A 15,749-nucleotide genomic window follows, 5' to 3' on the forward strand; every position below is an offset into this window, starting at 1 on the left:
AAGGCCGATGGAGAGTACAACCGGGTCCTCCTATAAGAGATTTTTCTCCGGCTGATCGCCGCACGGATCGGCAGCCGGAGGGCGACCCACTCCATCAATTCCCAACAACTGAACGTGCGGCACGAAGGGGGTAGCAGCCACCACATCGAAATTGTCCTGTTGTCCCTGGACCAGCACGTGTTCTTCGTGCCAGAGACTGCCAAGAAACACCCAACGAAGTTCCCCACATTTGACAGCAACAGCCCACACGACACGCGCGATTCGTATAAATCAAAACCCATCTCACCACCTCCTAATCCATCAATTTCCTTCCCCCATCCAACACAAGCCCCGATAAGCAGAGCTTCCACTCACCTACAGCTCCCTGTCTTCACCCCACACTGCGAGTTCGCGTACCGGGGCATCGATCGATCAAGCGGCAAGAATGGCGGCGACAGGGAGCGCTCAGAGCCGACGGTTCGCCGCGGCGTGCGGCGTTCTCAGCCGCTGCATCAAGGCGGCGGAGGCGCGGCCGGTGGTTCTCCCCCTCATGCCCGGAGCGGAAGTGCCCGCGCAAGACGAGCACGCTGCGGGTCCTGCGCCGGCGAACGCGCAGATGACTATCTTCTACGGCGGGCAGGTGCTGGTACTCGACGAGGTCCCGGACGACAGGGCGGCCGAGCTGCTCCGTGTCGCCGCTGTCTCAGGCGCACCGCGAGGGAACTCCGAGGCGGCGGATGGCGACCTGCCCATGGCGAGGAAGGCGTCGCTGCAGCGGTTCATGCAGAAGCGCAAGGGAAGGCTCGCCGCGCGCGCCGTCCCCTACAGCCGGCCAGACGGCGACGCCGTCCCCTACCATCTCACGCTTACGCTCTGATTTGTATTCGTGCGTAGTAGAGTAGCCTGAGTAATTGTTGACCCACTCGCCTGTCCCCGTCGCTCTGAATTATTATGATCAGAAATTATTGCTGTTGTTCTTCTGATGAACTGATCATGGCGAATTGACGAGGTGTCAAATTAAAATTATACGTACATCATGCGCACGCTAGCCTTTGCCTCCCACTTGGCCGTGTTGGCGGTAGCTGGACACGCTTTGCTGGTAGACACCTGCAATTGGCAATTAGCAAGGGTGCGTAATTCATTTCTGCCGGGCCCCCATCGAGCTACCACTTGGCCGTGTTGGCAGCTGGATACGCTTTGCTAGTAGAAACCGGCAATTGGCAATTATCCCTTTCTAAACAAATATAAGAACTTTTAGATCACTAAAATAAAGGAATATTACCTTCGTCACAAAATAAGTGTTGGCAAAGACTCTATTCTGAGACAAAGGGAGTAACCTAATACGTCTGATATTTGTTTACAGAAGGAGTAGCAAGTAGCAAGCAAGCGTGCACCTGCAATTGGCAATTAACAAGCGTGTGTAGCTACATTGCTATCTTGGTATGCGAATACAAAACATTAGCTGAGTGATCCTATTAAACTACATAGCGATATAAACTTTACTAGAGGGTGATACATGCTTTGCCACGTTGTTTCTGCTATGGCTAGAGGTGAGCACTTTTACACCGAAAATCAAAGAACCGAACTGAATGCGGTAAAAACGAAGACTAACAGAATTTGTCAAAAATAAAGGGTAGAATTTGTGAGTTGACCGATATTTTTGGTTTATTGGTTTATGGTATTTGTTTAGGTGTTTTCGTAGCTAGTTGTTTTGTGTTCAGATGTATTGTCGGTTTTCATCCTACATAAACCTAATTGACCATCACACCATATACAGGGCCCTCCAGATCGCTCCCTTCCCCTCATATCTCTCCAGGGCTCCCTCGATCGCTCCCTCCAGGGCGATCAGGGAGCCAACCCCAGCGCCCCGGCCGCTGCCTCCCCCCTCTCTCCTCCACCTCGTCGTCTCCAAATATGTGTCGGCTAAGCCCGGGGCGCCGCCAATGATGGGGACGGCGGGGATCTAGGTTGCAGCCCCGCGGTCTAGAGGGACCGGCGGCGCGAGATCGCCCTTCGGTCTTCGTCTTTCCTGGCGGTTCAGTGCTGCTCCGGCGGCTTCGTGTGGAGGGCGGGCCAGGAGGGGATGTGGCCATGGTTGACTTGTCGGCGGCGTCTCTGGTCAGATCTGATCTGGTTGGTGCCGCTAGCGATGGTGGCTATCTTCTCCATCGGAGGTGGCCGACATGAGACTGGATGGTCAGATCTCGAAATCTGCCATCTAGTTCCGGCTGCAAGTCGGGAATACATGGTTGCCGGTGAAAACAAAGCCGATGGCAGGCGATGGCGGCGTTCTGTGTCGTTACCTTCATGAAGGCATCGTCGTGTAACTACTGTCGACCCACTTGTGCTGCTCGGGGGAAACTCTAGGATCTGGTCTTCCAGATCAGACGATGGCGGTACTGTGGTGTCGTTTTCTCTCTTGGGAGCATCATTTGTGGAGCAGAGCTGTAAGACAGAAGCAGGAGGTGGAGCGGCTTCATCTTGCACGGAGCTTTCGGTGGAGATGTAAAGTCATGCTTGACTGACAGATGCTATGTTGTGTCATGCCTGGTAGGCAGGTGCTACGCACGACAGATCTTCCAGAATCTTTGCATCTGGAAGGATGAGCGCGGGCGGTGGCGCCGTGCTGGCATCGAAGGATGTACAGGCTGGCAAGGATGATGGAGATCTCTCTCCTAAAGATGGGTCAGCGGTTTGATGATGATGGTGGCGTCTAAAATGTGTGCATGTTGTGTACGCTTTAGGTCTGCTGCATCGGTTGTGGGTTCCATACATTATGTCGATGGATCGGCGACGACATCGGTTTTAGATATGGGGAGTGAGAGCACTCTACGTTATCGAGTTTTGTGGTGTGAGTAATGGCTTCGGGTGGCTTGATGTATGTTCTTGTTAGACATATGTTGAATAATAACTAAAGATGGCCGTATGCATTGATTGATGCAGAGGCCGGGGGTCTTAACCTCCTTTTCGAAAAAAAAATCACACCATATACATTGAAGTGGACTTCCCTTTTCCCTAACTTTCCTACTTTATTTGCATACTAGAAGGGCAGTGTGCACATTGCTACGCCGCTTATGTTTTTAGGGTTGTACATGTTTTTCTTTTACGTGGTATTTTTTTTAGTTCTGAAAATTATTTACGTGCTAGTTGGTTTGGCGTGTGGAGGAAACAATGCATGTTTTTTTATCAGAGATGCTACACCTATGAACAGATTTTACGAAAGCATGGCTACAGATGAATGTGTTAATTTATGGTTGGAAATTGCGGAAAGAACGGCCCAACGATGAGAATCCGTGAAGTGATTGGTGGGAGAGTGTTTGCTATGACCAATCCGTAGTGGATCGTCCGTGAGTGTATCATTTTTTCTTATTGTGGTGTTTGGGTGGGGTCTTTTTGAACGTGTGACTTGAAGGCGTTTTTTAATTAATTTCCCATGAATTAACTTTTTCTTTTTTATTTATCTTTATTATTTCACCCGGTTTCTTGATAAATAGAAGCGTACTAGGATATCACACAGTCAACTATTCTAGGCGTAGTGATTAGCACATGTGTGTAGGCTGTGCGCCCTCGTACTCAGTTGGAATCCTGCTGGGTGCTTTTTTTTTGTTATTACTATTTTATCTCACGTGGGATCAATTTTTTTCCAACAAAGAGCATATATTAATATCGTGAAGATACCCAGCCAAAAAAAGAAGAAGAAATTATAGCCAAAAAAGAAGAAGAAACTAAAAAAAAAATCCCGCTACAGTGTTCCAGGCCTTGCAGCAGTAGCACAACCGCCACCAAGACAACACCTGATGTCCAGGTTCTCCAACAAGTGGGATCAATGCAGTTTGACGTATTTAAATAAAATGTCAGGAGTTTTTGTGAAAACTATATAAAGTACAAGGAGTTTTCTGTAAAACAACCAGCACACTCTTCTCACACCCATTGACATGTGGGCTGATGCCACGTTGGCATGCCATGTGGGTAGTGCATATGCCCGGATACAGACGAAGGCACCATATTTGAACGCTCGAATAAGTTACGGCATCAGTTTCGTGTATTTTACAAGTTTAGGCATCAAAATAACCGTACCGGACAAGTTAAGGCATCCATGACGTATTTGACTCAAGTAGAAAACAAGTTTGCCTCACCCCCGACAATGAAATAACTCCAACGTGCTGAAGGTCCTATTTAGTGTAGGATGCATCGAAGGACGACCAAATGTGCATGCCCAAGACGGCGGTTGACAAGCTGGGCAGGAAGTACAATGAGCCTTATTATTATTACTTATCCTCCCTGATACTATTTGTTAATTTTGTAGGATTGTTGTGTTGTCGCCCCGGCCTGCACTTTTTTTTTGGTTCCTTTTTTGTTGTTTTTTGTGGACCTCTGTTTTCTATTGTGGTTGTTGAAGGAAATATGCCCTAGAGGCAATAACAAAGTTATTATATATTTCCTTATAATCATGATAAATGTTTATTATTCATGCTAGAATTGTATTTACCGGAAACATAATACATGTGTGAATACATAGACAAACAAAGTGTCACTAGTATGCCTCTACTTGACTAGCTCGTTAATCAAAGATGGTTATGTTTCCTAACCATGAACAATGAGTTGTTATTTGATTAACGAGGTCACATCATTAGTGGAATGATCTGATTGACATGACCCATTCCATTAGCTTAGCACCCGATCGTTTAGTATGTTGCTATTGCTTTCTTCATGACTTATACATGTTCCTATGACTATGAGATTATGCAACTCCCGTTTACCGGAGGAACACTTTGGGTACTACCAAACGTCACAACGTAACTGGGTGATTATAAAGGAGTACTACAGGTGTCTCCAATGGTCGATGTTGGGTTGGCGTATTTCGAGATTAGGATTTGTCACTCCGATTGTCGGAGAGGTATCTCTGGGCCCTCTCGGTAATACACATCACATAAGCCTTGCAAGCATTACAACTAATATGTTAGTTGTGAGATGATGTATTACGGAACGAGTAAAGAGACTTGCCGGTAACGAGATTGAACTAGGTATTGGATACCGACGATCGAATCTCGGGCAAGTAACATACCGATGACAAAGGGAACAACGTATGTTGTTATGAGGTCTGACCGATAAAGATCTTCGTAGAATATGTAGGAGCCAATATGGGCATCCAGGTCCCGCTATTGGTTATTGACCGGAGACGTGTCTCGGTCATGTCTACATTGTTCTCGAACCCGTAGGGTCCGCACGCTTAAGGTTACGATGACAGTTATATTATGAGTTTATGCATTTTGATGTACCGAAGGTTGTTCGGAGTCCTGGATGTGATCACGGACATGACGAGGAGTCTCGAAATGGTCGAGACGTAAAGATTGATATATTGGAAGCCTATATTTGGATATCGGAAGTGTTCCGGGTGAAATCGGGATTTTTCCGGAATACCGGGAGGGTTACCGGAACCCCCCGGGAGCTATTTGGGCCATAGTGGGCCTTAGTGGAAAAGAGAAGGGGCTGCCCTAGTTGGGCTACGCGCCCCCCCTTCCCCTAGTCCTATTAGGACTAGGAGAGGTGGCCGGCCCCCTCCTCCTCTTTTCCCCTCCGAGGAATCCTAGTTGGACTAGGATTGGAGGGGGAATCCTACTCCCAGAGGGAGTAGGACTCTCCTGCGCCTCCCCCCCTTGGCCGGCCAGCCTCCCCTCCTCTCCTCCTTTATATACGGAGGCAGGGGCACCTCTAAACACACAAGTTGACACAAGTTGATCCACGTGATCGATTCCTTAGCCGTGTGCGGTGCCCCCTGCCACCATATTCCTCGATAATACTGTAGCGGAGTTTAGGCGAAGCCCTGCTGCTGTAGTTCATCAAGATCGTCACCACGCCGTCGTGCTGACGAAACTCTTCCCCGACACTTTGCTGGATCGGAGTCCGGGGATCGTCATCGAGCTGAACGTGTGCTCGAACTCGGAGGTGCCGTAGTTTCGGTGCTTGATCGGTTGGATCGTGAAGACGTACGACTACTTCCTCTACGTCGTGTCATCGCTTCCGCAGTCGGTCTGCGTTGGGTACGTAGACAACACTCTCCTCTCGTTGCTATGCATCACATGATCCTGTGTGCGCGTAGGAAAATTTTTGAAATTACTACGAAACCTAACAAGAACATCCTAAAATACCTGAAAAGGACTAAGGATATGTTTCTCGTATATGGAGGTGACAAAGAGCTCACCGTAAAAGGTTACGTTGATGCAAGCTTTGACACTGATCCGGACGATTCTAAATCGCAAACCGGATACGTGTTTACATTAAACGGTGGAGCTGTCAGTTGGTGCAGTTCTAAACAAAGCGTTGTAGCGGGATCTACATGTGAAGCGGAATACATAGCTGCTTCGGAAGCAGCAAATGAAGGAGTCTGGATGAAGGAGTTCATATCCGATCTAGGTGTCATACCTAGTGCATCGGGTCCAATGAAAATCTTTTGTGACAATACTGGTGCAATTGCCTTGGCAAAGGAATCCAGATTTCACAAAAGGACCAAACACATCAAGAGACGCTTCAACTCCATCCGGGATCTAGTCCAGGTGGGAGACATAGAGATTTGCAAGATACATACGGATCTGAATGTTGCAGACCCATTGACTAAGCCTCTTCCACGAGCAAAACATGATCAGCACCAAGGCTCCATGGGTGTTAGAATCATTACAGTGTAATCTAGATTATTGACTCTAGTGCAAGTGGGAGACTGAAGGAAATATGCCCTAGAGGCAATAATAAAGTTATTATTTATTTCCTTATAATCATGATAAATGTTTATTATTCATGCTAGAATTGTATTTACCGGAAACATAATACATGTGTGAATACATAGACATACAAAGTGTCACTAGTATGCCTCTACTTGACTAGCTCGTTAATCAAAGATGGTTATGTTTCCTAACCATGAACAATGAGTTGTTATTTGATTAACGAGGTCACATCATTAGCAGAATGATCTGATTGACATGACCCATTCCATTAGCTTAGCACCCGATCGTTTAGTATGTTGCTATTGCTTTCTTCATGACTTATACATGTTCCTATGACTATGAGATTATGCAACTCCCGTTTACCGGAGGAACACTTTGGGTACTACCAAACGTCACAACGTAACTGGGTGATTATAAAGGAGTACTACAGGTGTCTCCAATGGTCGATGTTGGGTTGGCGTATTTCGAGATTAGGATTTGTCACTCCGATTGTCGGAGAGGTATCTCTGGGCCCTCTCGGTAATACACATCACATAAGCCTTGCAAGCATTACAACTAATATGTTAGTTGTGAGATGATGTATTACGGAACGAGTAAAGAGACTTGCCGGTAACGAGGTTGAACTAGGTATTGGATACCGACGATCGAATCTCGGGCAAGTAACATACCGATGACAAAGGGAACAACGTATGTTGTTATGCGGTCTGACCGATAAAGATCTTCGTAGAATATGTAGGAGCCAATATGGGCATCCAGGTCCCGCTATTGGTTATTGACCGGAGACGTGTCTCGGTCATGTCTACATTGTTCTCGAACCCGTAGGGTCCGCACGCTTAAGGTTACGATGACAGTTATATTATGAGTTTACATGTTTTGATGTACCGAAGGAGTTCGGAGTCCCGGATGAGATCGGGGACATGACGAGGAGTCTCGAAATGGTCGAGACGTAAAGATTCATATATTGGATGATATGGTTAGGCCAAGGGGTCAAGCCCATGAGGCTTTAGGTCGGTGCAAAAGGAGTTTTGCGGAGGCCAGGGGGCCAAACGCCGGAGACCCTGGCGTCTGGCCCTGGGCCAGACGCCGAGGCCCATGGCGTCTGAGCCAGACGCCAAGGATTGTGGCGTTTGGTCCTGGAGTCCGAGTGGGACTCTTGCCTTTCGGGCAAAACCGACTTTGAGGAGGCTTTTGCTCCAAGTTTCGACCCCGGGACTTAACATATAAATAGAGGGGCAGGGCTAGCACCAAAGGGACAACAAGTTGATCCACGTGATCTATTCCTTAGCCGTGTGCGGCGCCCCCAGCCACCATATTCCTCGATAATACTGTAGCGGAGTTTAGGCGAAGCCCTGCTGCTGTAGTTCATCAAGATCGTCACCACGCCGTCGTGCTGACGGAACTCTTCCCCGACACTTTGCTGGATCGGAGTCCGGGGATCGTCATCGAGCTGAACGTGTGCTCGAACTCGGAGGTGCCGTAGTTTCGGTGCTTGATCGGTTGGGTCGAGAAGACGTACGACTACTTCCTCTACGTCGTGTCACCGCTTCCGCAGTCGGTCTGCGTTGGGTACGTAGACAATACTCTTCCCTCGTTGCTATGCATCACATGATCTTGCGTGTGCGTAGGAAATTTTTTGAAATTACTACATAACCCAACAGTGGCATCCGAGCCTAGGTTATTTATGTTGATGTTATATGCACGAGTAGAACACAAGTGAGTTGTGGATGATACAAGTCATACTGCCTACCAGCATGTCATACTTTGGTTCGGCGGTATTGTTGGACGAGACGACCCGGACCAACCTTACGCGTACGCTTACGCGAGACCGGTTCCCTCGACGTGCTTTGCACATAGATGGCTTGCGGGCATCTGTCTCTCCAACTTTAGTTGAACCGAGTGTGGCTACGCCCGGTCCTTGCCAAGGTTAAAACGGAGTCTATTTGACAAACTATCATTGTGGTTTTGATGCGTAGGTGAGATTGGTTCTTACTTAAGCCCGTAGCAGCCACGTAAAACATGCAACAACAAAGTAGAGGACGTCTAACTTGTTTTTGCAGGGCATATTGTGATGTGATATGGTCAAGGCATGATGCTAAATTTTATTGTATGAGATGATCATGTTTTGTAACCGAGTTATCGGCAACTGGCAGGAGCCATATGGTTGTCGCTTTATTGTATACAATGCAATCGCGATGTAATGCTTTACTTTATTACTAAACGGTAGTGATAGTCGTGGAAGCATAAGATTGGCGAGACGACAACGATGCTACGATGGAGATCAAGGTGTCGCGCCGGTGACGATGGTGATCATGACGGTGCTTCGGAGATGGAGATCACAGGCACAAGATGATGATGGCCATATCATATCACTTATATTGATTGCATGTGATGTTTATCTTTTTATGCATCTTATCTTGCTTTGATTGACGGTAGCATTATAAGATGATCTCTCACTAAATTATCAAGAAGTGTTCTCCCTGAGTATGCACCGTTGCCAAAGTTCGTCGTGCCCAGACACCACGTGATGATCGGGTGTGATAAGCTCTACGTCCATCTACAACGGGTGCAAGCTAGTTTTGCACACGCAGAATACTCAGGTTAAACTTGACGAGCCTAGCATATGCAGATATGGCCTCGGAACACGGAGACCGAAAGGTCGAGCGTGAATCATATAGTAGATATGATCAACATAGTGATGTTCACCATTGAAACTACTCCATCTCACGTGATGATCAGACATGGTTTAGTTGATTTGGATCACGTGATCACTTAGAGGATTAGAGGGATGTCTGTCTAAGTGGGAGTTCTTAAGTAATATGATTAATTGAACTTAAATTTATCATGAACTTAGTCCTGGTAGTATTTTGCAAATTATGTTGTTAAATCAATAGCTTGCGTTGTTGCTTTCATATGTTTATTTTGATATGTTCCTAGAGAAAATTGTGTTGAAAAATGTTAGTAGCAATGATGCAGATTTGATCCGCGATCTGAGGTTTATCCTCATTGCTGCACAGAAGAATTATGTCCTTAATGCACCGCTAGGTGACAGACCTATTGCAGGAGCAGATGCAAACGTTATGAACGTTTGGCTAGCTCAATATGATGACTACTTGATAGTTATGTGCACCATGCTTTATGGCTTAGAATCGGGACTTCAAAGATGTTTTGAACATCATGGACCATATGAGATGTTCCAGTATTTGAAGTTAGTATTTCAAGCAAATACCCGAGTTAAGAGATATGAAGTCTCCAACAAGTTCTATAGCTAAAAGATGGAGGAGAATCGCTCAACTAGTGAGCATGTGCTCAGATTGTCTGGGTACTACAATCGCTTGAATCAAGTGGGAGTTAATCTTCCAGATAAGATAGTGATTGACAGAATTCTCTAGTCACCATCACCAAGTTAGTAGAACTTCGTGATGAACTATAATATGCAAGGGATAATGGAAACAACTCCCAAGCTCTTCGTGATGATGAAATCAATGAAGGTAGAAATCAAGAAAAACATCAAGTGTTGATGGTTGATAAGACCACTAGTTTCAAGAAAAGGGCAAAGGGAAGAAGGGGAACTTCAAGAAGAACGGCAAGCAAGTTGCTGCTCAAATGAAGAAGCCCAAGTCTGGTCCTAAGCCTGAGACTAAGTGCTTCTACTGCAAAGGGACTGGTCACCGGAAACGGAATCACCCCAAGTGATTGGCGGATAAGAAGGATGGCAAAGTGAACATAAGTATATTTGATATACATGTTATTGATGTGTACTTTACTAGTGTTTATAGCAACCCCTTAGTATTTGGTACTAGTTCAGTTGCTAAGATTAGTAACTCGAAACGGGAGTTGCAGAATAAACAAAGACTAGTTGAAGGGGAAGTGACGATGAGTGTTGGAAGTAGTTCCAAGATTGATATGATCATCGCACACTCCCTATACTTTCGGGATTAGTGTTGAAACTAAATAAGTGTTATTTGGTGTTGGCGTTGAGCATGAATATGATTTGATCATGTTTATTGCAATACGGTTATTCATTTAAGTAAGAGAATAAAATGTTGTTCTGTTTACATGAATAAAACCTTATATGGTTACACACCCAATGAAAATGGTTCATTGGATCTCGATCGTAGTGATACACATATTCATAATATTGAAACCAAAAGATGCAAAGTTAATAATGATAGTGCAACTTATTTGTGGCACTGCCGTTTGGGTCATATCGGTGTAAAGCGCATGAAGATACTCCATAAAGATGGATTTTCGGAATCACTTGGTTATGAATCATTTGATGCTTGCGAACCGTGCCTTTTGGGCAAGATGACTAAAACTCCGTTCTCCAGAACAATGGAACGTGCTACTCACTTATTGGAAATAATACATACCGATGTATGCAATCCAATGAGTGTTGATGCTCGTGGCAAGTATCATTATTTTCTGATCTTCACAGATGATTTGAGCAGATATGAGTATATCTACTTAATGAAACACAAAGTCTGAAATATTTGAAAAGTTCAAAGAATTTCAGAGTGAAGTGAAAAATCATCGTAACAAGAAAATAAAGTTTCTACGATCTGATCGTAGAGAAGAGTATTTGAGTTACGAGTTTGGCCTTCAGTTAAAAACAATAGTTTCACTACTCATGCCACCTGGAACACCACAATGGTGTGTCCGAACGTCATAATTGTACTTTATTGGATATGGTGCAACCTATGATGTTTCTTACCGATTTACCACTATCATTTTGGGGTTATGCATTAAAGACAGCTGCATTCACGTTTAAAAGGGCACCATCTAAATCCGTTGAGACAACACTATATGAACTGTGGTTTAGCAAGAAACCCAAGTTGTCGTTTCTTAAAGTTTGGGGCTGCGATGCTTATGTGGAAAAGTTTCATCCTGATAAGCTCGAACCCAAATCGGAGAAGTGCGTCTTCATAGAATACCCAAAGGAAATTGTTAGGTACACCTTCTATCACAGATCCGGAGGCAAGATATTCGTTGCTAAAAATGGATCCTTTCTGGAGAAGGAGTTTCTCTCGAAAGAAGTGAGTGGGAGGAAAGTAGAACTTGATGAGGTAACTGTACCTGCTCCCTTATTGGAAAGTAGTTCATCACAGAAATCAGTTCCTGTGACAAATACACCAATTAGTGAGGAAGCTAATGATATTGATCATAAAACTTCAGATCAAGTTACTACAGAACCTCGTAGGTCTTCCAGAGTAAGATCTGCACCAAAGTGGTGTAGTAATCATGTTCTGGAAGTCATGTTACTAGACCATGATGAACCTACGAACTATGAGGAAGCGATGATGAGCCCAGATTCCGCAAGATGGCTTGAGGCCATAAAATCTGAGATATGATCCATGTATGACAACAAAGTATGGACTTTGATTGACTTGCTCGATGATCAGCAAAGCCATGTTAAATAAATGGATCTTCAAGAGGAAGACGGACACTGATAGTAATGTTACTATCTACCAAGCTCGACTTGTTGCGAAAGTTTTTCAACAAGTTCAAGTTGTTGAATACGATGAGGTTTTCTCACTCGTATCGATGCTTAAGTCTATCTGAATCATGTTAGCAATTGCCACATTTTATGAAATCTGGCAAATGGATGTCAAAACTGCATTTCTTAATGGATTTATTAAAGAAGAGTTGTATATGATGCAACCAGAAGGTTTTGTCAATCATAAAGGTGCTAACAAAATGTGCAAGCTCCAGCGATCCATCTATGGACTGGTGCAAGCATCTCGGAGTTGGAATATACGCTTTGATAAGTTGATCAAAGCATATAGTTTTATATGGACTTACGATGAAGCCTGTATTTACAATAAAGTGAGTGGGAGCACTACAGCCTTTCTGATTAGTATATGTGAGTGACATATTGTTGATCAGAAATGATGTAGAATTTTTCTGCAAAGCATAGAGGAGTGTTTTAAAGGAGTTCTTTAAAAAGAAAAGACCTCAGTAAAAGCTACTTATATATTGAGCATCAAGATCTATTGAGATAGATCAAGACGCTTGATAAGATTTTTCAATGAGTACATACCTTGGCAAGATTTTGAAATAGTTCAAAATGGAACAGTTAAAGAAAGAGTTCTTGTCTGTGTTGCAAAGGTATGAAATTGAGTAAGACTCAAATCCCGACCACAGCAGAAAATAGAAAGAGAATGAAAAGTCATTCCCTATGCCTCAGTCTTAGGTTCTATAAAGTATGCTATGCTATGTACCAGACCTATTGTATACCTTGCTCTGTATTTGGCAAGGGAGTACAATAGTGATCTAGGAGTAGATCACTGGACATTGGTCAAGAATATCCTTAGTAAGGACTAAGTAGATGTTTCTCGATTATGGAGGTGATAAAAGAGTTTGTTGTAAAAGTTACATCAGTGCAAACTTTTACACTGATCCAGATGACTCTAAGTCTCAATCTGGATACATATTGAAAGTGGGAGCGATTAGCTAGAGTAGCTCCGTACAGAGCATTGTAGACATAAAATATTTGCAAAATACATACGGCTCTGAATGTGACAGACCCGTTGACTAAGCTTCTCTCACGAGCAAAACATGATCACACCTTAATACTCTTTGGATGTTAATCACATAGCGATGTGAACTAGATTATTGACTCTAGTAAACCCTTTGGGTGTTGGTCACATGATGATGTGAACTATGGGTGTTAATCGTATACAGATATGAATATTGGTGTTAAATCACATGACGATGTGAACTAGATTATTGACTCTAGTGCAAGTGGGAGACTGAAGGAAATATGCCCTAGAGGCAATAATAAAGTTATTATTTATTTCCTTATAATCATGATAAATGTTTATTATTCATGCTAGAATTGTATTTACCGGAAACATAATACATGTGTGAATACATAGACAAACAAAGTGTCACTAGTATGCCTCTACTTGACTAGCTCGTTAATCAAAGATGGTTATGTTTCCTAACCATGAACAATGAGTTGTTATTTGATTAACGAGGTCACATCATTAGTAGAATGATCTGATTGACATGACCCATTCCATTAGCTTAGCACCCGATCGTTTAGTATGTTGCTATTGCTTTCTTCATGACTTATACATGTTCCTATGACTATGAGATTATGCAACTCCCGTTTACCGGAGGAACACTTTGGGTACTACCAAACGTCACAACGTAACTGGGTGATTATAAAGGAGTACTACAGGTGTCTCCAATGGTCGATGTTGGGTTGGCGTATTTCGAGATTAGGATTTGTCACTCCGATTGTCGGAGAGGTATCTCTGGGCCCTCTCGGTAATACACATCACATAAGCCTTGCAAGCATTACAACTAATATGTTAGTTGTGAGATGATGTATTACGGAACGAGTAAAGAGACTTGCCGGTAACGAGATTGAACTAGGTATTGGATACCGACGATCGAATCTCGGGCAAGTAACATACCGATGACAAAGGGAACAACGTATGTTGTTATGCGGTCTGACCGATAAAGATCTTCGTAGAATATGTAGGAGCCAATATGGGCATCCAGGTCCCGCTATTGGTTATTGACCGGAGACGTGTCTCGGTCATGTCTACATTGTTCTCGAACCCGTAGGGTCCGCACGCTTAAGGTTACGATGACAGTTATATTATGAGTTTACATGTTTTGATGTACCGAAGGAGTTCGGAGTCCCGGATGAGATCGGGGACATGACGAGGAGTCTCGAAATGGTCGAGACGTAAAGATTCATATATTGGATGATATGGTTAAGCCAAGGGGTCAAGCCCATGAGGCTTTAGGTCGGTGCAAAAGGAGTTTTGCGGAGGCCAGGGGGCCAAACGCCGGAGACCCTGGCGTCTGGCCCTGGGCCAGACGCCGAGGCCCATGGCGTCTGAGCCAGACGCCAAGGATTGTGGCGTTTGGTCCTGGAGTCCGAGTGGGACTCTTGCCTTTCGGGCAAAACCGACTTTGAGGAGGCTTTTGCTCCAAGTTTCGACCCCGGGGCTTAACATATAAATAGAGGGGCAGGTCTAGCACCAAAGGGACAACAAGTTGATCCACGTGATCTATTCCTTAGCCGTGTGCGGTGCCCCCAGCCACCATATTCCTCGATAATACTGTAGCGGAGTTTAGGCGAAGCCCTGCTGCTGTAGTTCATCAAGATCGTCACCACGCCGTCGTGCTGACGGAACTCTTCCCCGACACTTTGCTGGATCGGAGTCCGGGGATCGTCATCGAGCTGAACGTGTGCTCAAACTCGGAGGTGCCGTAGTTTCGGTGCTTGATCGGTTGGATCGAGAAGACGTACGACTACTTCCTCTACGTCGTGTCACCGCTTCCGCAGTCGGTCTGCGTTGGGTACGTAGACAATACTCTTCCCTCGTTGCTATGCATCACATGATCTTGCATGTGCGTAGGAAATTTTTTGAAATTACTACATAACCCAACAGTTGTATCGTGGTTATGGCTTTATCAATATAAGCGCATTACTAACCGATCCTCAATAACTGGTTAGAAGAGTAGAGCCTTACTCCTCTAATCGGCACTTAGCCGATCCCCAATCGGCCTTAGGGGAGTAAAAGTTATCCACCCGTCGCGGTTCTCCCTATATTAACTCCACCGCTCGATGGCCGAGTAAAAAAAATCTCACTTACTTTCCTTTTCCTCTCCCCTTCTCTGCCTCTTCTCCTCCCCATCTTTGTTGTCGGCGATTCCTCCCGCCGCTCCCCGCGCGCCGCCCCCTCTCGTCCCAATGGCCAGACGCGGCGGCCGGAGGCCACCGCCGCCACGCCCGCAGTTCGTCGTCAAGTGGCGCTGTGACGCCCCCAATTCGACCGTACACTAATCATACACGCAAATGTGTACGATCAAGATCAGGGACTCACGTGAAGATATCACAACACAACTCTAGACACAAATAAAATAATACAAGCTTCATATTATAAGCCAGGGGCCTCGAGGGCTCGAATACAAGCTCGATACACAAGAGTCAGCGGAAGCAACAATATCTGAGTACAAACATAAGTTAAACAAGGATGCCTTAAGAAGGCTAGCACAAAAGCAACAACGATCGAAGAGGCAAGGCCTCCT

At 45.0% G+C, this 15,749-nt stretch overlaps 1 protein-coding gene across 1 annotated transcript; it reads left to right on the forward strand.

Annotated features, from left to right (window-relative positions):
* The first annotated feature begins 292 nt into the window (after positions 1 to 292).
* LOC123159667 (protein TIFY 11e) lies at positions 293 to 966 on the forward strand. The gene has a single exon (XM_044577489.1). It carries the CDS (start codon positions 425 to 427, stop codon positions 854 to 856), a length of 432 nt encoding a protein of 143 aa, XP_044433424.1. The 5' UTR covers positions 293 to 424; the 3' UTR covers positions 857 to 966.
* Positions 967 to 15,749: the final 14,783 nt, after the last annotated feature.

The sequence above is a fragment of the Triticum aestivum genome, chromosome 7B (assembly GCF_018294505.1).
Source record: "Triticum aestivum cultivar Chinese Spring chromosome 7B, IWGSC CS RefSeq v2.1, whole genome shotgun sequence".
NCBI classification, from domain to species: Eukaryota; Viridiplantae; Streptophyta; class Magnoliopsida; order Poales; family Poaceae; genus Triticum; species Triticum aestivum.

Bases quoted from the DNA above. Each gene is read 5' to 3' on its own strand.
- LOC123159667 (XM_044577489.1), top strand. From the start codon at position 425: ATGGCGGCGACAGGGAGCGCTCAGAGCCGACGGTTCGCCGCGGCGTGC.